The sequence below is a fragment of the Schistocerca gregaria genome, chromosome 6, assembly GCF_023897955.1.
Source record: "Schistocerca gregaria isolate iqSchGreg1 chromosome 6, iqSchGreg1.2, whole genome shotgun sequence".
Lineage (NCBI taxonomy): Eukaryota > Metazoa > Arthropoda > Insecta > Orthoptera > Acrididae > Schistocerca > Schistocerca gregaria.
The window spans coordinates 268,378,061-268,402,340 of record NC_064925.1 but is presented as its reverse complement, the minus strand read 5'-3'; the positions used below and the strand labels follow the sequence as shown (position 1 = coordinate 268,402,340).

The 24,280-nt window shown below is 42.6% G+C and overlaps 1 protein-coding gene across 7 annotated transcripts in view; it reads left to right on the top strand.

The window, feature by feature from the left end:
- Positions 1 to 24,280, top strand: part of LOC126278331 (kelch domain-containing protein 3) — a 111,953-nt gene that overhangs the window by 59,366 nt on the left and 28,307 nt on the right. For all 7 annotated transcript variants that reach the window (XM_049978361.1, XM_049978360.1, XM_049978365.1 and 4 more), the window contains exon 6: positions 7,480 to 7,566. In XM_049978361.1, coding sequence (XP_049834318.1) covers positions 7,480 to 7,566 — 87 coding nt within the window. The remainder of the gene's footprint in view (positions 1 to 7,479; positions 7,567 to 24,280) is intronic.

The following is a 24,280-nucleotide window of genomic DNA, read 5'->3' as shown; positions in this document are numbered from 1 at the left end:
ATAAACAATTAGTATTGCCATTGATCTCTTAGGATACTGTCAGCTCTGCATTGTTTCATTGATTACAGTGCAATTCATATACCAAAATTTTAATATTTCCAAACAATGTATTGTATTCTTTAGAGAGTATGTATTCTGTGACTGGCAGCTTATCAATTTGCCTTAGTTTTTACGTTGCAGGAGTGTGCAGGTGGAAAGCTGGTTGTCGATATTATAACGATATCTTAAAACAAGTAATGGGAACTTCACAAAGGAATACCAACAGTGTAGGAAAAGATAGATTGCTTCTGAAAGGCACAATTAGGACACTTACACAAAGCTTTCAGCCATAGCCATCATCAGCAAAAGAGAAACAGAGAACCACACACCATTCATACACACTAGTAAACACACATGACAGCCAACTCCAGTAGCTCACGCCAAAATGCAACTATCATGTGGGATAGCAGCAGCAGTCTGGAGGGGGTGGAGAAGGAATAGTAGTGCATGAATTTGCGGGCAGAGGAATGCTGTGTGGTGGAGTGTGCAGGAACTAGAATGCCAACGGGCAAAGGACCAGGAGATTGTGGGGTAGGGAGGTGGAGGGAAAAAAGCGATATTTGAAGAGGAGCGGGGAAAAATGGGAAGATGCACTGGCAGAGGACAGCAAAGAAAGAAGCAGGGAGATGAGAATGGGGGGAGGGTGATAGGACAGATAGATGGAAACTGTTGGACAAAGGGTGTCGGGCAGTATGCTGCTGTAGGAGCGGAGAATGTGTTGAAAAGATACCTCCCATCTGTGCAGTTCAGAAAAGCTGTTGGTAGAGGGGAAGTTGGCACAGGTAGTGAAGCAGCCATTGAAATGAAACATACGAGATATGTCCACAAAGTAAGCTCCGTTTGGTTACACAAAACAAACGTGTACACATACAGAAAAAAATATTTATTGTGCAAAAATCTATAGCTGTTAAACTACTTTTCTACATAGCTCCAAAATTTTGTAGGCACTTGTCATAACGTGGCCCAAGTTTTTGTATGCCTTCTTCATAGAAGCTTGTTGCCTGTGTATTCAACCATATGATAATATGTTCTTTCAGCTCATCATCATCACTGAAGTGTTGACCACCAAGGACAGATTTTAGGTGTAAGAAGAGATGAAAGGCACTAGGAGTGAGGTCCGGGTTAAATGGAGGATGATTAAATGTGTCCCAGTAAAATTCCCGCAAGAGTTGTTTGGGCACCTTCACCGTTTGAAATTGGGCATTATCGTGTGTGTGTGTGTGTGTGTGTGTGTGTGTGTGTGTGTGTGTGTGTGTGTGTGTGTGTGTGTGTGTGTGTGTGGTGGAGGGGGGGGGGAAGTAGAGGACACCTTTTGACAGTAATCCTCGGCACCGTTCTGTATTGTGCAGCGCAATTTCTTAATAGTCTTGGAACTTCCAAAGCAAGGGCACTAAGTGCAGACGTAAAGTTGTGCTTAATCTTCTCTTCAATTGTGTGAACCATTTCATCCACAGATGGATGTCCACTTCATTCTTCATCGTACAATTGATCACGTGCTTCATTGAACAGTCTGACCCATATTATAACTATTGAATCACTCATAGCATTTTGTCCGTAAACCTAGCAGATTTGCCAATGAATTTCCTTTGGTTTAACTTTCTTTGCATTTAGAAAACAAATCACAGATCTTATTTCACACCTGGTGACATTTTCAATTACGGCTGACATTATAAAGAAGCACTACAAAACACGTCGGTAGCAGCGATCTGAAAATGGCATACATATCATCTCCTTGAGTTAGAGTAACAGCCGTGCATGCTCGGCACTGCGGTCATAGTGCTGCCGCGGATGGAAATAGAAATGGAGCTTACTTTGTGGACGACCCTCGTATTGTGCTCAGCTGCATGTTATGCCACGGGGTGGTCTACTTTGCTTTTGGCCACAGCTTGGCAGTTGTTGTTCATCGTGATGGACAGCTGGCTGATAGTCTTACCAATATAAAAAGCCATGCAGTGGTTGCAGCAAAGCTGGTAAATGACGTGACTGCTTTCACAGGAGGTCCAGCCACTGATGGGGTAGGATAAACCGATGACATGACTAGAGTGGGAAGTGTTATGTAGGTGGATTGGGCAGGTTTTGCACCTGGGTCTCCCACAGGGATGTGATCCTTGTGGCAAGGGATTGGGGCTGAGAGCAGCATAGGAATGGACTAGGATGTTGTGGAGGTTGGATGGATAACGGAACACCACTTTAGGAAGGGTCTGAAGTATCTCGGATAGGATGTCCTAATTTCAGGGTGTTGTGATAGATTATCAAAGCCCTGATGTACAATCTGGTTCAGTTGTCCCAACCTTTGCCACAAGGATTATATCTCTGTGGAAGACACAGGTGCAGGACCTGCTCAATCTACGACCTGAGCGTTTCATATTCCAACCGTGTCACAGGTTTACCCTACTCTCAGGTGCCGGGCCACCTGTGAAAGCAGCCATGTCATTTACCAGCTCTACTGCAACCATTGCTCAGATTTTTATATTGGTGTGACTACCAACCATCTGTCTACCAGGATGGACGACCACTGCCAAACTGTGGCCAAGAACTAAGCAGACCACCTACAGCACAACATGCAACTGACCATAACACACTTAACTTTAGTGGCTGCTTCACTGTCCAAGCCATCTGGACCCTCCCCTCCACCAGCAGCTTTTCTGAAATGAACATATGGGAGCTACCCTACAAAACTTTATCTACTCCCGTAATTACCCCAGTATCAACCTACAAATAACCTACTGCCCCATACTCTCCAACCAACAGTTTTCACACCCTCTGTCCTATCATCTCTGGCCTATTCTTATCTCCCAGCCTCTTTGTTTGCTGCCCTTTACCAGTGCACCTGCCTATCTTGCCCTACTTCACTCCTTTAGCTGCTTTTGTCCCCACCTCCCTGACCCACAACCTCTTGACACTTTGCCTGTTGGCATTTTAGCCCCTGTACAATGTGCCAGGTAGTATTCCTATGGTCCCCCCTCCTGTACATCACTACCCCTTCCCCGTCTGTGCTCACTCTAGACTGCTGCTGCCATCCCAAGTGACAGTTGCATTCTGGCCTAAGCTGCTGGAGTCGGCAGTTGTGTGTGTGTGTGTGTGTGTGTGTGTGTGTGTGTGTGTGTGTGTGTGTGTGTAATATGCTTACTTGGGGTGCATGAATGGTGTATGGTGTGTGTTTCTGTGTTTCTCATTTGTTGATGGTGGCGGTGACCAAAACCTTTAAGTGTCCTTTGTGTGTGTGTGTGTGTGTGTGTGTGTGTGTGTGTGTGTGTGTGTGTGTGTGTGTGTGTGTCAGCAACTTAATGTGTCTTCTTTACAGTACATAGAAATCTATCTTTTCCTACATTGTTGATATGAGCAGAACTTACAATAACAATTAAAACTTCAGAAATTCGCCCCAAATTTTCCTTTATCCTTAAAGTGTTTTAACTGTCAGAGTGCTGCAGTTCCTTTGCTTGTTACAGTCACACTATCTAAACTAGACGTCACAACAGGAGCATAATATTGTTGGTTAGTGGTGGACTTAAGTAGAGATTTCTGTCGGGTAGCTAACATTATGGTATTGGGGTTTTGCTATACTGTATGCACAGTTGCAGCAGTGCTCCATCTCCCGACAGTTGCTGTATTACTAACAAATTTACAATTAATTAGTTGCCATTTTGAGGGAAGAAGTAATAACAGTATGTTGTGTTACAAATGTAGTATATGGCCTTGTACACACCAAACAAAGTTCGGTCTAGTGTTCTCTTCAGGTTAGCTGAGTAATATGTTCTCAAGTGGTATTAACAATACAGACCTGCTTCTTGAGGACTTCATACATAGGAACCTTTCTTGTTGCCGATTTTTCTCTGAAATGAAATGTATTTTACTTAGGTATCAACAAGGACGACATAATGATTTACAGATTCCAGTTCTATATGCATTGCAATGCATTGTTCAATAACTAAAAGCTAGGAATAATCATTCATGTAAATTCTGTTTTTTTTATTTACATTCATGTATAAGAAACAAAACACATAGTTTGTTAAATTGATAAATGGATTAATACTAACTAAAGTGAGAGCTATTAATTGTATAACCAACTTACTGTGAGAACATACGTTTCTTAGAGAACTATAACAAAAAAGATTTAAAAAGTTTGAATGGGTACCGTATTTGAACTCGTAACCTTTTCATTACCAGTCCACTGCTTTAGCTGTACTCTCATGTGTCACACAGACGTGTTCATTTAATTTAATTTAATTTTGTTGCAGTATACTATAATCGTAATATCGACCTATATTACAGGTGTGAGTGACCTGATAAAGAACACAAGAAACAGAAACATGAAACTAGTAGATGAATTTGGCATTGCACTGTAAGACAAAGGACTGTAGAGCACAGGGGCATACTGTGACTATGCTTATTATATTTATTTCACATTGTAGTGAGATAGCTCTGCTTCCACCCTTAGAAACAATTTTGATATGATGGATGAATGGGACAGGTCTTGCATCTAGGTCTGTTACAGGGATATGAGCCATGAGGTAAAGGGTTGGGATCAGGGTTGTGTAAGGATGGAAGAGTATGTTGTGTAGGCTCGGTGGATGGCGGAATAGCACTGTAGGAGGGGTGGGAAGGATAGTGGGTAGGACATATCTCGTTTCAGGGCACAATGAGAGGTATCGAAACGATGGCGGAGAATGTAATTGAGTTGCTCCAGATCTGGGTGGTAGTGATTTATGAGGGAGATGCTCCTCTGTGGCCGGACGGTGAGATTTTGGGAGTTGGTGGGCTAAGGATTGGTGGAATCTGAACAGGTGGAGGGCATTGTGGAAGGAGGGGCAGCAGCCAGAGATGGATAATTCAATGGTAAGCCCATTAGGAGGGATTCCATGAGCTAGGGCACAGCGCAGGAACAGTATGTGGGACTGGGATCTGGCTAGGGACAAGGAAACTTTTCTGTATTGATGCAGATGGAAGGAGCAAGGATTCATGGTGGTGGAAAAAAATGTGAAAAGTTACGAAAATAACGTAGAATTACATCCAAAAAATTCACAAAAATACACCGAAATATGTGTGAAAATTCGTGACAAGGATGAAATGGATGCAAAACGGGGAAACAAGATGAAATCTGAGGGGGTTGGCAATAGCGAAAGGCAAAAACTCACTAAAATTGGTGAGAAGTCACAAGGATCAAAGTAAAGAATAAATAAAAAATATATATATAATAGTGTGGGTAGCAGGTCTGAGGTTAGATAAATGTGAAGAAGGTGGCTGGCTCATGTTACTGGATGAGGTGGAATTAGTGGGTGCAAACTTGGATAGAAAGGAGAAAGAGTGAGGGGTGGGCAGGGGTTGATAGGAAGAGATAGTCGTGTGGCACTGGAAAAGTACAGGAAGTAACTCGCAAAAATATGGGAGATTGAGGCAGGGAGAGTGATCAAAACGTGATACGCACATGTGTTGAATAGGTCTTGCTATTTGTCTCCAAATCATGTCTGAGGCATTCACACATAAATCACTTTTGAATGCATTGTGGGAGCAAACAGTGATCAATGTTGTTATTAATATTTACTATCAAAAACAGTCTTGATCACAAATTATTTATTCCGGTGACCGGTGAGTAGTGATTTACCACCAGGAGGTGGTTGTTGCTCATTGGTCTGAAGATGACCACAGTTGTGGTTTAAACCGGTCACTAGAATAAATAATTTGTGATCAAGACTGTTTGTGATAGTAAATATTCATATGTAAGCTTCACTTCAGAGCACACACATCGCCTGTGATTTAGTTACACAGTAAGCATGACGGCACAGTATTTATTTGAAGAACGAGGTATGGTTTTTGTTTATGCACTAGCCAACGGTAATACGCATGACGCTCACTGGTTGTATGAGGAACGGTACCTAGCAAGAAACCACCCACGCCCGCAAAAGTTTGCAGCAACTCACCAGCGACTTAGCAAAACAGGCTCTTTAGTGGGATATCATGGTGATGCTGGAAGACCTCGAACATGATGAGATGCTGCATTTGAAGAGACTGTTCTCAAGTGCTTTGAGGAAGCACCTATGACAAGTACTAGAGTGGTTTGACACGACATGGGGGTCACTCACTGGTTGGTCTGGGAGGTTTTGAGGGATGATGGACAGGGTGGAAACTTAATGGATGCTGGCCAAGACCTAAATATGGTGGCAGACTACAAAAACAGGCTAGGATTTTGCCTGTGGATTCTGCGAAGTGTGGCAAGAGATCTCCCATTCCCCACCATTGTGTTGTTTACCGACGAGTGCACCTTCCATCGGGATGGCCTTTACAACACTCAAAACATTCATTACTGGGCAACGGGAAATCCTCATGTCATGTATGTCCATGGACACCAGGAATGACTTTCACTCAACATTTGGGCAGGCATTGTACGTGACCATCTGATTGGACGGTTCGTCTACCTCCTCGACTTACCGGGGTATTATTAACCTCATGTTTTGCAAGAAACTCTACCCAGCCTGCTGGAATGTGTTCCCCTGGACATACAGCTGTGCGTGTGGTTGCAGCATGATGGGGCACCCACACATAAGTCATGCTGTGTGCAAGTATTTAAATGAACTCTTCAACAGCCAGGTAATTGGCAGAGGTGGTCATAGGACATGACCCTCATGATCACTAGATCTCACACCACAGTACTTCTTCCTGTGGGTATTCTTCAAGGTTTTAGTTCACCCACCCAGAAATGAACCACCTACAAACGAAGAGGAATCAATGGATCACATTCAACGTGCCGCCAATTGCATCAGCACAATTCCAGGAATCTTTGAAAGAGTTAGGCACTACCAGGCTTACGTCGTGTCAGAAGGTCGCCAGTTAAAGTACCTCCTTTAAGTAAACAATGTCCTAGCTACAAAACGGCCCTTTTCAGGGCTGACACAATTTGTAAAAGACTTTCTGTATGCGAACTAACAGCTGTTGACGGGTTGGTTCCCAGTATGCCTTATCATGAAACTACAATGGATGTGTCGGGGCCCCAGCGGATTCTATCCCCAGAATGGAAGTCTGGGGTGCTACCGGTGTGCGGGTCACCTTCGATACATCATGATCTCCGTCAGGCAAAGCATTCATAGTCATGCATTGTCGAGAGCATCTGGCAACAGGGCAATCTTGCAGCCAATCGGAACACGTGGTGCCAAGTTTCCGTAGTTTTAAAATGGTGCTTTGTCAACCTACACAGCATTAATAATTTTATATCGCCCGCGCGCTCACACACACACACACACACACACACACACACACACACACACACACACACACACTCACACTCACTCACTCACTCACTCACTCACTCTTCTCTTCTCTCTCTCTCTCTCTCTCTCTCTCTCTCTCTCTCTCTCTCCAAACCCCTCTCCCCATTTCTTACATTTTTTATTTTTTATTTTGTGTTTCAATTACTATTAACTGCATTATGCATTTTCTTGTTGACAGTTGTATACAAAAATAGCCTGTATGTGTTTGGTGGCTACAATGGACTCTGTGATGAGCACTTCAATGACTTGTACCAGTTTTCTCCAGGTAAGTGGCATAGTAAAATATTTACTAATAGAGAGCTGATCTCCCTTTCCAATAAGAATATATATATTAACTGTTATTTATCATAACCATTGGTGAGACATCCATCGACTTCTTTACAACATACAAGCTTAAGAGTTTTCAACTATGCGATAAGCTGTACACGCCGAAGCACATGTATACCCAGCAGTATTTACTGTAATTGGATAGATAAAATAAATCCACTCACCTAGTGGTGGTGGTAGGAGAACACACACACAAAAAAGGTTTTACTTAAACTATCTTTCAGAGTCAGTGGCTACTCCTCCTGGCAGAATGGCTGAAGGGGAAGGAAGAAGGGTAAATGGGAAGGACTGCAGAGGTTTAGGAAAAGGTGCAGGGTACGAAAAAGTCACCTAGAACCCTCGGTCAGGGGAGAATTAGCTGATAGGATGAGAAAGAAAGACTGACTATTGGGGACTGCACTGTGCAAGATTTGAAAACCTCAGAGTTTGAGGATGGAAGACAGGGTAGTGCGCAACACAGAGCTTACTGCTAGAACATAGTGTATGAGTTAATAAGAATGAAAAATACACGGTCAGAAAAATTGAAAGTCAGAAAACAAAAGATGTAGAAAACTAAAATGGAGTGAAGGAAGAATTAGTTACTGTGAAGAAACACTGAAGCGGATGAAATTAATCTAAATTAAGGCCAGGCGGGTGTGAGAACCAAGGGCATGTTGTAGCACTAGTTTCCAGTTGTGGAGTTCTGAGAAACTGGTGTCTGGGAAGAAAATCCGAAAGGCGTGTGTGGTGAAGCAGCCACTGAGGTCATGACTGTCTTATTGAAGAGCATGCTGTGCAACAGAATATTGTGTGTTGCCAGTGTACGCCCTCTGATTATGCCCATTTATCCTAACTGATAACTTGGTGGTAGTCATGCCAGTGCAGAAGGCTGAACAGTGTTGACATAAAAGCCGCTATAAGATGTGTTGATAGTGTATGTTTTGCCAGTTACAGGGCTGCTGTAGGTCGTGGTAGGAGGGTGCATAGGGCAAGTCTTGCAGCAGAGACAGTCACAGGGGTTGGAACCATAGGATAGGGAGAGGGGTGCAGATGGAGCATAGGGTCTGACAAAGATATTGCAGATATTGTGAGGGCAACAAGAAGCTATTCTAGGTGTGGTGGACAAAATTTCAGACAAATGGGTCTCATTTCAGAGTGAGATTTTAGGAAGTCATGGCCTTGTCAAGTAGCTGATAAATACATTCAAGACGAGGATAATACTGAATGACAAGTGGTGCACTTCAAAGTAGTTTTTTGGAAGGATCAGCAGGACTAGGATTGGATGTGATGGCCCACGAAGTGTACTTTCGAGCTAGGCCAACGTATAAGTACATCCATTAAAGGCTGAGATGAGAATGGTGGTGTACTGCTGTAAAGAGTCTGCATCTGAACAAAGATGTTTGTCTTGAATACCAAGGCTGTATGGGAGGAAACATTTGATGTGGAAAGAACGGCAACTGTCGAAATGTAAGTACTGCTGTTTGTTAGTAGGTTTAATGAGATGAGATCAACATAAAGGAATGCAGTATGGGATGAATAGGATCATCTGAAATTTAATTGGAGAAAGGTATTTAGAGATTTCAGGAGTTTTAACAGGTCAGCCTCACCAGGCAAAGATGCCATCAGTGTATCCAAACCAAACTAGGGGCTGAATGCTTATGGATCCCAGGAAAGCCCCCTCTAAGCGACCCATGAAAAGGTTGACATAGGAAGCAGCCATCCTGGTTCCTGTGGTTGTGCTCTTTGTCTCTTTGTATGTCTGCACCTCAAAGGTGAAGTAGTTGTTGGTAAGTACTTAGAGTAGCTACTCCTTTCTTCTCTCTATTTTAATTTTCTGCATCTTTCATTTTCCGACGACCTGTCTACTGTTTACTGTCCCCCCTCCCACCTCTGTTGAGTACAGTGCTTAGCTTTTCACTCTTCCTAACTTGCAGTAATTCCTGTCTTGTATGTTATCCTATCTTCCACCTTTAAGCTCTCAGGCTATCAAATGTTGCCCAATGCAGTCCCCAAAAATAAGTCTTTCCTTCTCATCCTGTCCAGTAAGTCGCCCCTGACCTGGGCTTCTGGCTCACTTTTTGGAACTCTCTCTCTTTTCCTAAACTTCTCCAGTTCTTGTCCTTCACACCTCTTCTGTCCCCGTCAACCCTTCCACCATAAGAAAGAGCCACTGACTTCAAAAGCTTGCATAAGTAAAACCTTTTTTTATATATGTGTGTTCTCCTACTTCTGCTGGGTGATTATATTTTTTTATTTATCCAATCAGATTATATTGTCAACAATAATTACTGTGTACTAAGATATAAAATACTTCTACTAAGCTGCAATTGAATAATAGTTAATATAATCACCAGGACTTTTTGTAACTTTGAATGTTGTATTACCTTAATTCACAAGTTTTTTCTTCTTCTTCTTCTTCTTCTTCTTCTTCTTTCTTTCTTGTATTGGTGAAAATGTGAGAAAAGTGTGTGTGCAGTGTTAGCTGGCACCAGACTAAAAAACGTTACATGTGTTTTGGCAATAGCAGCAATTATTTTCTTTGTAGAAAAATGGATTGGAGAATTTGTTATAGTTTTTGCTATAAGCAACTGCAGCAAAATTGTATAAATGTTGAATATTGCTTTTGGTGAGTCTGCTATGAGTAAAACAAGGGTTTACATGTGGTAAACATCATGACAGTGTTGAAGACAATGAACACGCTGGATTTCCGGCCATACCATCAACATATGCAGTCTTGGAAAATTGAAAGAAATGATCATGAGCAGTTGATGAGTCACAGCCAATGAAACTGAAGATGATAATGGTATATCAGTTGGCCCATGCTACATTTTTTTTCTCCTTAGATGTTTGAGTATGAAATGTATTACAGTAAAATGTTTCACTATATTGTTAATTTTCAACAAAATTATCGGTGAATGCAAATTGCTCAGAACAGAAGTAGTCAACAATGAGGAACTACTGAAACATGTCACAACAGATGGTGACACATAGGCTTACAGGTGCGATCATGGAGCTGAGACTTAGTTATCTCTTTGGAAGTATTCTGAATTGCCAAGTTTGAAAAAAGCTCTACAAGTGGGTCAAATGTGAAGGTTTTGCTCATGGTGTTAGTTTTTAATGGCATTGTGAACCATGATTTTTTGCCAGAAAGTTGAATGAACAGTAAGGTTTACTACTTAAAAATTCAACTCTGTGTATGTGAAGCAATCTAGAAATAAATTTGTATTTGTGGTGAAACATTTCATGGATGTTGCATCATGATAAAGTACTTGCTCACACTTTGTTGCTCTTGCGTGAATCTGTTCACAGATACAATGTAAGAATGACATCTCAGTCTCCACATTTGCCAGGCACGGCCCCATGTGACCTTTTTCTGTTCCCAAAAAGAAAGGAAAGCCCTAAAGGCCCATCATTCTACAAATATAGATAAAGTTAAAGAAGCATCACTGAGAGAACAAAAAGTTATTCCAAAGATAAGAATTCCAGTAATGTTATTAAGTTGAAGAATGTACTGGTGTAAATGTATGATTTCTAATGGGGAGTACATTGGAGGGGATGAAAATTGATTTAGACAAATAAAATTCTTTCCAAACACAAAAAATTTCCATTATTATTTTAAGACTCAACATGTATGTTTTCTGTCCCAAAACATAGCAAATGATTTTAAAAATTCTATTTGTTGTTCACACAAATGTCTTTGTGAAAGACATACAATGAATGTAATGTTAAAAATTTAGCTATTAGGGTAGCTGACAACATTGGCTTGTGGTTCAGTGATCAGGTCGTTACTTGACTGCAAAGAGATACAGTGCACACAGTTCCTGAAGTAGAATTCTTCACAGGATGCTCAAGTAACAATTAAAGCTGAACATTTTAAATCATATATAGACTTACCAAGCGGGAAAGCGCCGGCAGACAGGCACATGAACAAAACACACAAACACACACACACAGAATTACTAGCTTTCGCAACCGATGGTTGCTTCTTCAGGAAGGAGAGGGAAAGACGAAAGGATGTGGGTTTTAAGGGAGAGGGTAAGGAGTCATTCCAATCCCGGGAGTGGAGAGACTTCCCTGAGGGGAAAAAAAGGACAGGTGTACACTCTCACACACAAACACACACATATCCATCCGCACATACACAGACACAAGCAGACATATTTAAAGGCCAGACATTTAAATATGTCTGCTTGTGTCTGTGTATGTGCGGATGGATATGTGTGTGTTTGTGTGTGAGAGTGTACACTGTCCTTTTTTTCCCCTCAGGGAAGTCTTTCCGCTCCCGGGATTGGAATGACTCCTTACCCTCTCCCTTAAAACCCACATCCTTTCGTCTTTCCCTCTCCTTCCTGAAGAAGCAACCATCAGTTGCGAAAGCTAGTAATTCTGTGTGTGTGTGTGTGTGTGTGTGTGTGTGTGTGTGTGTGTGTGTGTGTGTGTGTGTGTGTGTGTGTGTGTTTTTGTTCATGTGCCTGTCTGCCGGCGCTTTCCCGCTTGGTAAGTCTTGGAATCTATGTTTTTGATATATTTTTCCCATGTGGAAGTTTCTTATAAAACAGAAAGAAACTTCCACATGGGAAAAATATATTAAAAACAAAGATTCCAAGACTTACGAAGCGGGAAAGCGCCGGCAGACAGGCACATGAACAAAACACACAAACACACACACAGAATTACGAGCTTTCGCAACTGGCAGTAGCTCCTTCCCTCTTTCCTGACGAAGCAACTGCCAGTTGCGAAAGCTCGTAATTCTGTGTGTGTGTGTGTTTGTGTGTTTTGTTCATGTGCCTGTCTGCCGGCGCTTTCCCGCTTGGTATATATATATATATATATATATATATATATATATAATTCTGATGTCTGAAGAAAAATGGGAAGTTCCATTGGGAGTCTTGCTTTTATGATCTTCTATTGAAAATGGCTACTGTTGTCTTTACCACAAGATTAATTTCCTCCCTTAATGACACTGTAATGTGAAAGCCTGTTTACTTAGACTATTTTCAGTTTGTCATCTTGTAAGCTGTTCCAGTGCTGGCCTGCATGGGGCACACTCGCCCATGAGCACCCATCAGTCCACTCATGGACATGCACACAAGTAGTAGACATATGTTACCTGTCTTGTGTCTCTACTAAACTGCAGTTGCACCTCGTGCTGTTGTGTTTGTGAGCCATGCCCATAAGTGCTTGGTTCAATGTATGGTCTCATACGCTGCAGGTAGATTGTTAGTTTTCCCATATATCAGCTCTCCATTCAGTCTTGATCACATCTGCCTGCAGGCTCCAGGCTGCCAGCATGTTGGCACTCGAGCTGGAAGAGCCTCTTCATGGAGTATATTTTGGAGCAGCACTGTACAGTCACAAAAAGTTTTCTTAGTCTAGAAAAATTTAATCATATGATATGTGGTTTCGGTTCACAAATATCATTCATTCTATTCTTAAAGTGTGTGTCACTTCTGCTGCTCCCATTGCAGCATACTAGCTACAACAGTTTTAATCCTGAATGAGGCCAAACAATAGAAACATCTCTTGGGCTCAGTAAAAAATTAAAGATGAGAAATTAATTGGGGTCAGCATTAATTCATCAGTACCTAACCACCAGAAGGAGAGTTCATGACCTTAAAACTAAATATGGCTCATCAGTACAACATAGTTTTGATAATGTACCATTGCTTTGAGACCTTACAAACCAGGATCAGTCATAAGGCACCTTAAATTAGCGTGGGCACATTATGAATATGCAAATAAATTAATAAATGATTGTGAATAATAATGGAAAAATAGGATGTGATATTGGAGGACAATAATGTGGCTCATAAGCAAAGGATTGGTATTAATCATGCATTTATTCAAATCAAATAGAAACTTGTTCTGAGTGCTGGGTTCAAACAGGTAGTTGCTGAACACAATACAAATATAAAAGAAAAACGTGCAACTTTACAGTGCAATCAGTGTGTTATTTAAGCAATAGTGGTTATAAACTAAGAAAAGAGCAGTGAATTAGGTCACCTAAATAGCAGCAAATCTTAAAATTCAGCCAGCACATACAAATCTCTGTACATTAACAAATTCACTGCAACAGAAGTGTTCACTCACTGATGGTGTGACTAAGAGTCTATGCTCACTAGTAATCAGACACAAAGTGTTTCTGTCCTGAACTGATGCACCCATAATAAGTTCTAAATGGTAGCACATCAGAATAATTCAAAGTTCCAAGTAACAATTATGCCCACACAGCTGTCTGCCTGTACAGTGTTATCAAAAGCCATACTTACCAACCAAACAATGAAGATAAGACTCTTAACTTCACCCTGCCTGCCTATTTAAATGTTAGTCAGGTAATCCACTGCATTAACCCAAGATAGCAACTTTCAACTTTGAAAGCTACATACATTTTAACTATAGCCATTTCCCATGGCTTCAATTTCGTACGGGTTTGACTTGTGTATTGCACATATCTACTGCTTCACCATCTCTTTGTCCATCTCCTCCTCCCCCTCTCTCTGCCCACGTCTTCTGGATAGATGGAAGGTGCAGCTGGGAAAAAAAGAGATATAGAAGAAAGGAGGAATTGAACAGGGATAGTGTGAGGAGGAGATGGACAGAGAGGATTACAGCTTTCATTGCCATTGAACAGCAGTCAACATGAGTGCATGAGCAAAGCACCTGTTGTGGAGGACAATACCCAACATTGTTTGCTGAATGGTCATTGAGGAGACTCTGTTTGGTAGCCCCTTGGTTCATCTTGACAGTCAGTTTCTCAACAGTTGCAGACTTCTCCACAGCTATTATTCACCCAACATCTGTCACCCGTGGCGCACCAGCATATCAGTGCCCATTTTGGATAGTGCCATTTTGCCATGCATGGTCAACTTTAACCGCAGTGGCAAACAATTTACAAACCTAACCATTTTGGAACTGCTCATGTGCTTTTGGGTATCAGATAAATCACTGTTTCCACATTATAACAACAACTGGACTGTTTTCCGCTCCCCACAGATGCGCTTCATATGCCCTCTGCTGCTAGTGCTGTGACCTGCCATCTGTGAGTGGTTATTGCATGTTAACATTGAACGTGATTAATTTGTAGTTAACCCCACGTTGTTAAATGTGGATGATAGGGATCGATGACCTAACTAGTTCGGTCCGTAAGGTCTTACCGCAAATTTACAAAATTTAAAAGTGGAAATTTAAAAGTCAAAGCCAATGGCAGTTCAGTAACGCAGTCAATCATGAAGTTCTGTCAGAAACTGTGGCCAAATGGTATCAAGGTTTAAAAAGTTCTTCTGGTGCTTATGTACCAGGCTCTGCTCCTGATTTCAGCTGTTAACCAATTGAAACCTTTATTCCCTAAATTGAAGCAGGTGACATGATTGATCAATGCCCTTCGGAGGGTTTGTGATTCCATAAGGAATGAATGTGACATCACAAACCAATTCATCTCTGCCCTATAGATCATTCTGGAAGCTCTAAGACATCATGTTGCGAACAGGGAAATGAATGGCCCGTCCCTCCAGATTACTCGGTTATTACTTCCTGGGCATCTTGTATAGTGTGTGTCAAAATTAGAGAGTTTGTTCGTTCTTTGGATGCAGCTGACACAGGTGCAATTCTGAAGGCAAAGCAACTTCTGATACTGGAGAAAATGCATAATTTGTGGACAGAACTATTTTCTGTCCATAGTTACAAGTACCTGACTGCACCTCTTAAATGATAAGCAGAGCAAGGTTGTGAAAAGGAAAAAAACTGTAGGATGTTCTTCCTTATATGAGAGAGCAGCTGGATGGCATTGCCAAAGACAAACTTGAGTCTAGTCCTCAGAATAATGTGGTTATTGAGGAATTTGCCACATATGTAGAGTTTCTATGCCTAGTGAGTACCAAATTTTCTCCTAATAGAAACACTTTTAAAAACAGTTAGATAGACTTATTGACCCATGCAACGGCTTTGTTTTTTCCTTCTTCTAATGAATGATAATTTGATGTATTTGTTTGCAATTTAATAAACTAAAACAAGCAAAAGAGAACTTGTTGAATTAGTTGATTAAATCAGCATCTTCTTACCCCATTTTTATCTTATTTTAGTGCCTGTTTCTTTTTTTGATCTGAAAATCGCACCTAAAAATACTGTCCTTCACAACACCGAATCCATTTATTATTCAGTAAGGTGTTGAAGCCATTGCTGGCCCTGTGAAATCCTGCTCTGGTTAACACAATGGTACTTTTCTTTTGGAGGCTACTTCTGATTCTCAAGCACAACAACTGCTTGCATCATCACTCCTCCATGGCTATCCTGCTTGTGTCAATGCCCATCAAACACTGAATTCTTCCTGTGATGTTATTTACAAAAGGCTTCTTGATGGTCTGACAGGCAGAAATTCAAAGGTACATCTCTGGTCTGGGTGTCATTGCCATCCGTCGAGTGTTGAAAAAAGTAGATGTCTCCTTAGTGCCCACACGCACTCTCTTTCTCACTTTTGATAGAGTGGTTCTTCCATCAAAGATCGTAGCAGGTTATGAAGTTACCACAGTAAGACCGTATATTCTATCTACATCTACATCCATACTCTGCAAGCCACCTGATGTTGTGTGGTGGAGGGTACCCTGAGTACCTCTATCAGTTCTCCCTTCTATTCCAGTCTCATATTGTTCGTGGAAAGGAGGATTGTCAGTATGCTTCTGTGTGGGCTGTAATCTCTCTGATTTTATCCTCATGGTCTCTTTGCAAGATATACGTAGGAGGGAGCAATATACTGCTTGACTCTTCGGTGAAGGTATGTTCTCGAAACTTTAACAAAAGCCCGTTCCGAGCTACTGAGCGTCTCTCCTGCAGAGTCTTCCACTGGAGTTTATCTGTCATCTCCGTAACGCTTTCACGTTTACTAAATGATCCTGTAACGAAGCACGCTTCTCTCCGTTGGATCTTCTCTATCTCTTCTATCAACCCTATCTGGTACGGATCCCACACTGTTGAGCAGTATTCAAGCAGTAGTTGAACAAGAGTACTGTAACCTACTTCCTTTGTTTTCAGATTGCATTTCCGTAGGATTCTTCCAATGAATCTGTCTGCTTTACCGATAATCAACTTCATATGATCATTCCATTTTAAATCACTCCTAATGCGTACTCCCAGATCCCAGATAATTTTTTGGAATTAACTGCTTCCAGTTGCTGACCTGCTATTTCGTAGCTGAATGATAAGGGACCTATCTTTCTATGTATTCGCATCACATTACACTTGTCTACATTGAGATTCAATTGCCATTCCCTGCACCATGCGTCAATTTGCTGCAGATCCTCCTGCAATTCAGTACAATTTTTCATTGTTGCAACCTCTCGATACACCACAGCATCATCCGCAAAAAGCCTCGGTGAATTTCCGATGTCATCCACAAGGTCATTTATGTATATTGTGAATAGCAACGGTCCTATGACATTCCCCTGCGGCACACCTGAAATCACTCTTACTTCGGAAGACTTCTCTCCATTGAGAATGACATGCTGCGTTCTGTTATCTAGGAACTCCTCAATCCAATCACACAATTGCTCTGATAGTCCTTAAGCTCTTACTTTGTTCATTAAATGGCTGTGGGGAAATGTGTCAAACGCCTTGCGGAAATCAAGAAACACGGCATCTACCTGTGAACCCATGTCTATGGCCCTCTGAGTCTCGTGGATGAATAGTGCGAGCTGGGTTTCACGCAACTGTCTTTTTCTAAACCCATGCTGATTCCTACAGAGTAGATTTCTAGTTTCCAGAAAAGTCATTATACTCGAACATAATACATGTTCCAAAATTCTACAATTGATCGACGTTAGAGATTAAGGTCTATAGTTTGCACATCTGTTCGACGTCCCTTCTTGAAAACGGGGATGACCTGTGTCCTTTTCCAATCCTTTGGAATGCTTCGCTCTTCTAGAGACCTACGGTACACCGCTGCAAGAAGGGGGGCAAGTTCCTTCGCGTACTCTGTGTAAAATCGAACTGGTATCCCATCAGGTCCAGCGGCCTTTCCTCTTTTGAGCGATTTTAATTGTTTCTCTATCCCTCTGTCGTCTATTTCGATATCTACCATTTTGTTACCTGTGCGACAATCTAAAGAAGGAACTACAGTGCAGTCTTGCTCTGTGAAACAGCTTTGGAAGAAGACATTTAGTGTTTCGGCCTTTACTCTGTCATCCTCTGTTTCAGTACCATTTTGGTCCACATAGTGTCTGGACATTTTGTTTTGATCCACCAACCGCTTTGACATAAGACCAAAATTTCTTAGGATTTTCTGCCAAGTCAGTACATAGAACTTGACTTTTGAATTCATTGAACACCTCTCGCATAGCCCTCCTCACACTACATTTCGCTTCGCATAATTTTTGTTTGCCTGAAAGGCTTTGGCAATGTTTATGTTTGCTGTGAAGTTCCCTTTGCTTCCGCAGCAGTTTTCTAACTCTGTTGTTGCACCACGGTGGCTCTTTCCCATTTCTTACGATCGTGCTTGGCACATACTCATCTAACGCATATTGTACCATGGTTTTGAACTTTGTCCACTGATCCTCGACACTATCTGTACTTGAGACAAAACTTTTGTGTTGAGCCATCAAGTACTCTGAAATCTGTTTTTTGCTATTTGTGCTAAACAGAAAAATCTTCCTACCTTTTTTAATATTTCTATTTAAGGCTGAAATCATCGATGCAGTAACCACTTTATGATCGCTGATTCCCTGTTCTGCATTAACTGATTCAAATAGATCGGGTCTGTTTGTCACCAGAAGGTCTAATATGTTATCGCCACGAGTCGTTTCTCTGTTCAACTGCTCAACGTAGTTTTCAGATAAAGCACTTAAAAATTTTCGCTGGATTCTTTTTCCCTGCTGCCCGTTATGAACGTTTGAGTCTCCCAGTCTATATCCGGCAAATTAAAATCTCCACCCAGAACTATAACATGGTGGGGAAATCTACTCGAAATATATTCCAAATTATTCTTCAGTTGCTCAGCCACAGCAGCTGCTTAGCCTGGGGGCCTATAGAGACATCCAATTACCATGTCTGATGTTGCTTTAACCATGACCTTCACTCAAATCATTTCACAATTCGGATCTCCGTGAATTTCCTTTGATACTATTGCGCTTCTTATCGCTATAAACATGCCTACCCCTTCACTGTCCAGTCTGTCTCTGCGGTATACATTCCAATCTGAGTTTAGGATTTCATTGCTGTTTACGTCTAGTTTCAGCCAACTTTCTGTCCTTAGTACTATATGGGCATTGTGACCGTTTATTAATGAGAGTAGTTCTGGGACCTTACTATAGACACTCCTGCAGTTTACTATTAGCACATTAATATTGTTATTCCCTGTTGCATTTTGCCTACTCCTATCTTGCCGCGTCTCAGGAGGCGTCTTGTCGGGCCTAGGGAGGGAATTCTCTAACCTAAAAAACCCCCATGTACACTCCACATGTACTCCGCTACCCATGTAGCCGCTTCCGGCGTGTAGTGCACGCCTGACCTATTCAGGGGGACCCTACATTTCTCCACTTGATAGCGGAGGTCGAGAAATTTGCACATCAGCTCTCCGCAGAATCGTCTGAGCCTCTGGTTTAAGCCTTCCACTCGGCTCCAAATCAGAGGACCGCGATCGGTTCTGGGAATGATACTGCAAATAGTTAGCTCTGATTCCACCCCGCGAGCGAGACTTTCCGCCTTCACCAACTCCGCCAACCGCCTGTACGAACTGAGGATGATCTCTAACCCAGACGGCAGGAGTCATTGGTGCCAACATGAGCAACAATTTGCAGTCGCGTGCACCCAGTGCCTTCTATCGCCGCCGGTAGGGCCTCCTCCACATCTCGGATGAGACCCCCCGGCAAGCAGACAGAGTGAACACTGGCCTTCTTCCCCAACCTTTCCGCTAGTTCCCTAAGGGGCTCCATCACCCTCCTAACGTTGGAGCTCCCAATAACTAATAAACCCCTCCCCCCCCGTGTGCCTGCTCGGACCAGCCACACGTCCACTCACAGGCAGAGCGGGCGATGCCACACGGCCAGCCTCCACATTTACCCTCTGCCTCGTGCGCCGCGAACAGCGCTGAACCCGCCACTCCCCTTGGGGAGAGTGTGGCCCAACCGTGCCCAGTACCTGCGAAGATGTCTCAACAGCAGGGACAGTGGGTGAAGCATGTAACACCTGGGGTGTAGCATGCAACGCACCAGACACCTCACTGCCGATACACTCAGAGGCAGCAGCCTGAAGACGGCTGACCGTGGCCATCAACACGCTCAGCTGTTCGCGAAGGGTGGCCAGCTTCTCCTGCGTCCATACACAGCAGTCGCACATCCTATCCATCCTAAGGAATCAGTTTACTGAAGAGACTTAATCAACTTTTAACTAGACTGCTAATTCACTAAAGGCGGCTGATTTTTGACTAAACTGTGTATTCCACTAATTATTGACTAAACTGACTATTGACTAAACTGTGTATTCCAAATACGATGCACTGCTATCAGTGTCGTTGTTACAACCACACTCGATAGTTCTGTCAACACCAGCAAAGTATGTAACCAGTGGCAGGGATGATCATGAGGGTGATTGTCCACCTCCTTCTCCCCGCTGCATCAACTGCAATGGCGATCATGCCGCTGGCCCTCCCACGATTGTCCCGTGTATCCCGCTGAGCGGGGTGTACAGGAGGTCCGGGTGAAAGAAAAAGTGCGTTACCTAGATGCTCACAAGTCGTTGGCTAGTCAGAAACCCTGTGTTGTACCATATGGCACCTGCAGTACTGTTCTTGCTACATCTTGCTCCATGAAGGACATGGCCACACAGACTTGCAACCTCAAATTTACCATTGTGGTTGTGAAATTTCCCAGCATCATGATTGTATCCCCATCATCTCCTCAAACAGTGCAACAACATGCCACCAAACTTTTGCCTCGTGGGGTGAAGTCACCAGCTACACAACCAGTAGGCTGGAAAGGACAGAAGGAATACTCTCATGAAGACTTCCTACATCCCTCCAGCCACCCAACATCTGAATCTTCCTCTACTACCTGGAAAGGCTTGAAGAAGTCAAACAAAAGCAAACGGTCTTCTACTTCGCCAACTCGCAGATCCTCTACGGCATTGTTGCCATGTGATACCCTTGCCCGGCTAACCTCCATGCCACCGGTTCGCACCATTAACTGTTTCGCTGGTGTTAAGCTACTGTCATACCCATATCTAAACCTGGCAAGGACAAACACGTTCTGTCTAGCTTCTGTCCAATTTCTCTCATCAGTTGCATTTGAAAGGTGATGGAACATATGATACATGCCCGGGTGGTATGGTGGCTCAAATCTCGCAATTTACTAACCACTGCACAGTTTGGATTTAGAGCGTGGTGTTCTGCAGTTGACCATCTTGTCACTTAGTCCACCAATGTCATGAATGGTTTTCTGAGGGAAAGCCCAGACTGTGACCGTGTTTTTCGATTTGGAGAAAGCCTATGACACCTGCTGGAGAACCGGAATCCTCCATACTATCTACGTGTGGGCCTTCCGTGGCAGCCTGCCTCATTTCCTTGAGGAATTTTTAAATGCTGAGTCTTCAAGGTATGTGTAGGTTCTGCCTTGCCAGACACCTTTATTCAGGAAAATGGTGTGCCTGAGGGTTCCATCCTGAGCATTGTCCTCTGCCATTGCCATTAAGCCTATAATGGCCTGTCTTCCACCGGGCATCTCTGGCTTCCTTTTGTTGACGATTTTGAGTCTGTTGCAGTTCGCTACGGACCTGTCTCATTGAGCAGAATCTTCAGCCAAGTCTTGATTGCGTGTACTCATGGAGCATTGATAATGGCTTTCATTTTTCCGCTGACAGATCCGTTTGTATGGAATTATAGCAGCACAGTTGGTTTCTCCCACCATGTTTACATCTTGGGCCTGTTGTTCTTCCATTCTTTGAAACTATGAAATTTCTGGGGCTCATGCTCAATAGGAAACTCTTTTTCCTCCCACGTGTCTTAGCTGGAAGTTCCCTGTATGCTGTCCCTCAGTGTCCTACATGTCCTCAGTCATACTTCCTAGGGTGTCGATCGAACCACCCTCCTCTGTTTGCACCAGTCACTTGCTTGATCGAAACTACACTGAGTGCTTTGCTCATGCGTCTGCACTTCTGTCCGTATTACGCCATCTCAATACTATTCACCTTATGGCATTCATTTGGTCACTGGCGGAGTTTTACACTAGCCCAGTTGAGAATCTTTATACAGAAGCTGCCAAACTATTGCTGTCCTACTGCCGTGACTGTCTCCTAAACAGGTATGCATGCTGTTCGTCTGTCATGTGTGGCCACCTATCGTATGCCTCCTTTGATGACTTGTTTCACCACCAGTATATGGCGTATCCCTCTTCTGTTACCCCCTGGAGTTCGCTTTCGGTTCTTGCTCCAGCAGCTTAACTTCAAGCTGCTTGCCAATTTCCTAGTGGGTATGAACCCTCACCATCTTGGCTTCGTGCGGCGGCCCGTTTTCACCTTGGCCTTAATTTGCTTCCTAAGAACACTGCTCCAGCCTCGCTCTGTCGCCTTAAGTTTCATGACCATCGCATTTAATTTTCCAATAGTACCTTTGTGTGCACTGTTGGCTCTGACTGACCATGGCGTCGGGTGCGTCTTTGTCATTTGTGCCAACGTTTTTTGGTATCAACTTGTAATCTTACCCTCCCACACATCACCATTAAAATTCTCTGTCTCAGCACAAGTTTTGAAAACTTAGAGAGGCATAAGATATACAAAAGAGAAACTTTTTACATATCTTCTTTTTATTGGCTGCAATTATTGTGGTTGAAATTTTGATTTTGTAGGTTCTTGATGACTAAATAACTTATGAAGATTTGCCTGTATTACTCCTGAATTTTATTCTTTTCCACATTTTCAATATCACACCGTGATTACAATTTCCACTTAATATTCCAAATCACATTGTTAGTGTCAATCATAAAGAATACATCTGTCTCCATCAGAGGCATACCCACTACTACCTACATTCTGCGGTACTTACAATATTTTAAGGAGTTTACAAAGCAAAAGAGTTTACACACATTCTTGACAAAAGAAGAATCATCACCAAGATATAACATTATTTTATAAATGAATCCAGAAATAAATTTAATAATTCGCTTTAGATTGTGCAATTGTTGTTGTTGTTGTTGTTTGTTGTTGTTGTTGTTGTGGTCTTCAGTCCTGAGACTGGTTTGATGCAGCTCTCCGTGCTACTCTATCCTGTGCAAGCTTCTTCATTTCCCAGTACCTACTGCAACCTACATCCTTCTGAATCTGCTTAGTGTATTCATCTCTTGGTCTCCATCTACGATTTTTACCCTCCACACTGCCCTCCAATACTAAATTGGTGATCCCTTGATGCCTCAGAACATGTCCTACCAACCAATCCCTTCTTCTGGTCAAGTTGTGCCACAAACTTCTCTTCTCCCCAATCCTATTCAATACTTCCTCATTAGTCATGTGATCTACCCACGTAATCTTCAGCATTCTTCTGTAGCAATTGTGCAATTAATAATTTGAATTTTAAGTATGCCAGATAATTTGTAATTTCAAATATTTCTAAAAGGAGAGTAATTTTAACTGTACATACAGTGTACAACAAATTAATTTTTTTTATACATTGTAGTCAGGAATATTATCCATGGTATACATAATCATAAGAAATTCCTTTACTTAAACAGTGGAGAAAATGTTCGCCTACACAAGAATCGATTGTATAAATGATATCCATTCCTACTAAAAATAATAATGTCAGAAAAGGGTGTCTCATTGCAAGCTTCTGGAACACTGCTCAATATTTACAGCAGAGCTCTTCACCCTGTATCATGCCATGCAGTACATCTGCCAACATGTGCCTTTCAATTGCATCATCTGCTCCAACTCTCTGTGCCCTTCTCAAACCCTTTGTGTGCTGCACACTGTACATCCTTGTCAATTGCTCACTCTTTACAGAGTCACTGTGATGTTTTTAGCACACTGGACTCGCATTCGGGAGGACGACGGTTCAATTTCGTCTCCGGCCATCGTGTTTTAGGTTTTCCGTGATTTCCCTAAATCGTTTCAGGCAAATGCCGGGATGGTTCCTTTGAAGGGGCACGGCCGATTTCCTCTCCAATCCTTCCCTAACCCGAGCTTGCGCTCCGTCTCTAATGACCTCGTTGTCGATGGGATGTTAAACACTAACCACCACCACCACCACCACCACCACCACCACCACTGTGATGTTTATGTGGGTTTCTGGTCTCATCAGTCTGACAGGAAACAAGGCCACTGATGTTGCTGCCAAAGTCCTCGTACCTCAGCCTGCTAGTTCTTACATTCCTTCCTATGGTCTCTGTGTCACTGTGAGTCAGCAGGTGGAATCACTCTGGCATCACCATTGATCTCCCTTCATGGGAACAAGCTCCTGGCTATTAAGCCTCTCCCAGTCGCTTAGACGACCTTCTCTCAGTCCTAGGAGATCAATTTATCTAGGTTGCGTATTGGGCACTATCTCTTTAGCCATCGCCATTTGTTTAGTGGGGCTCCCGCAACTCTTTGCACCCATTGTGCCCAACTTTTGACTGTCTGACATTTCCTGATAGAATACCACTTTTTTTAACTGCTTACATTCCCGTTTGTGTTTGCCGTCTGAGTTGTTGGACATTTTA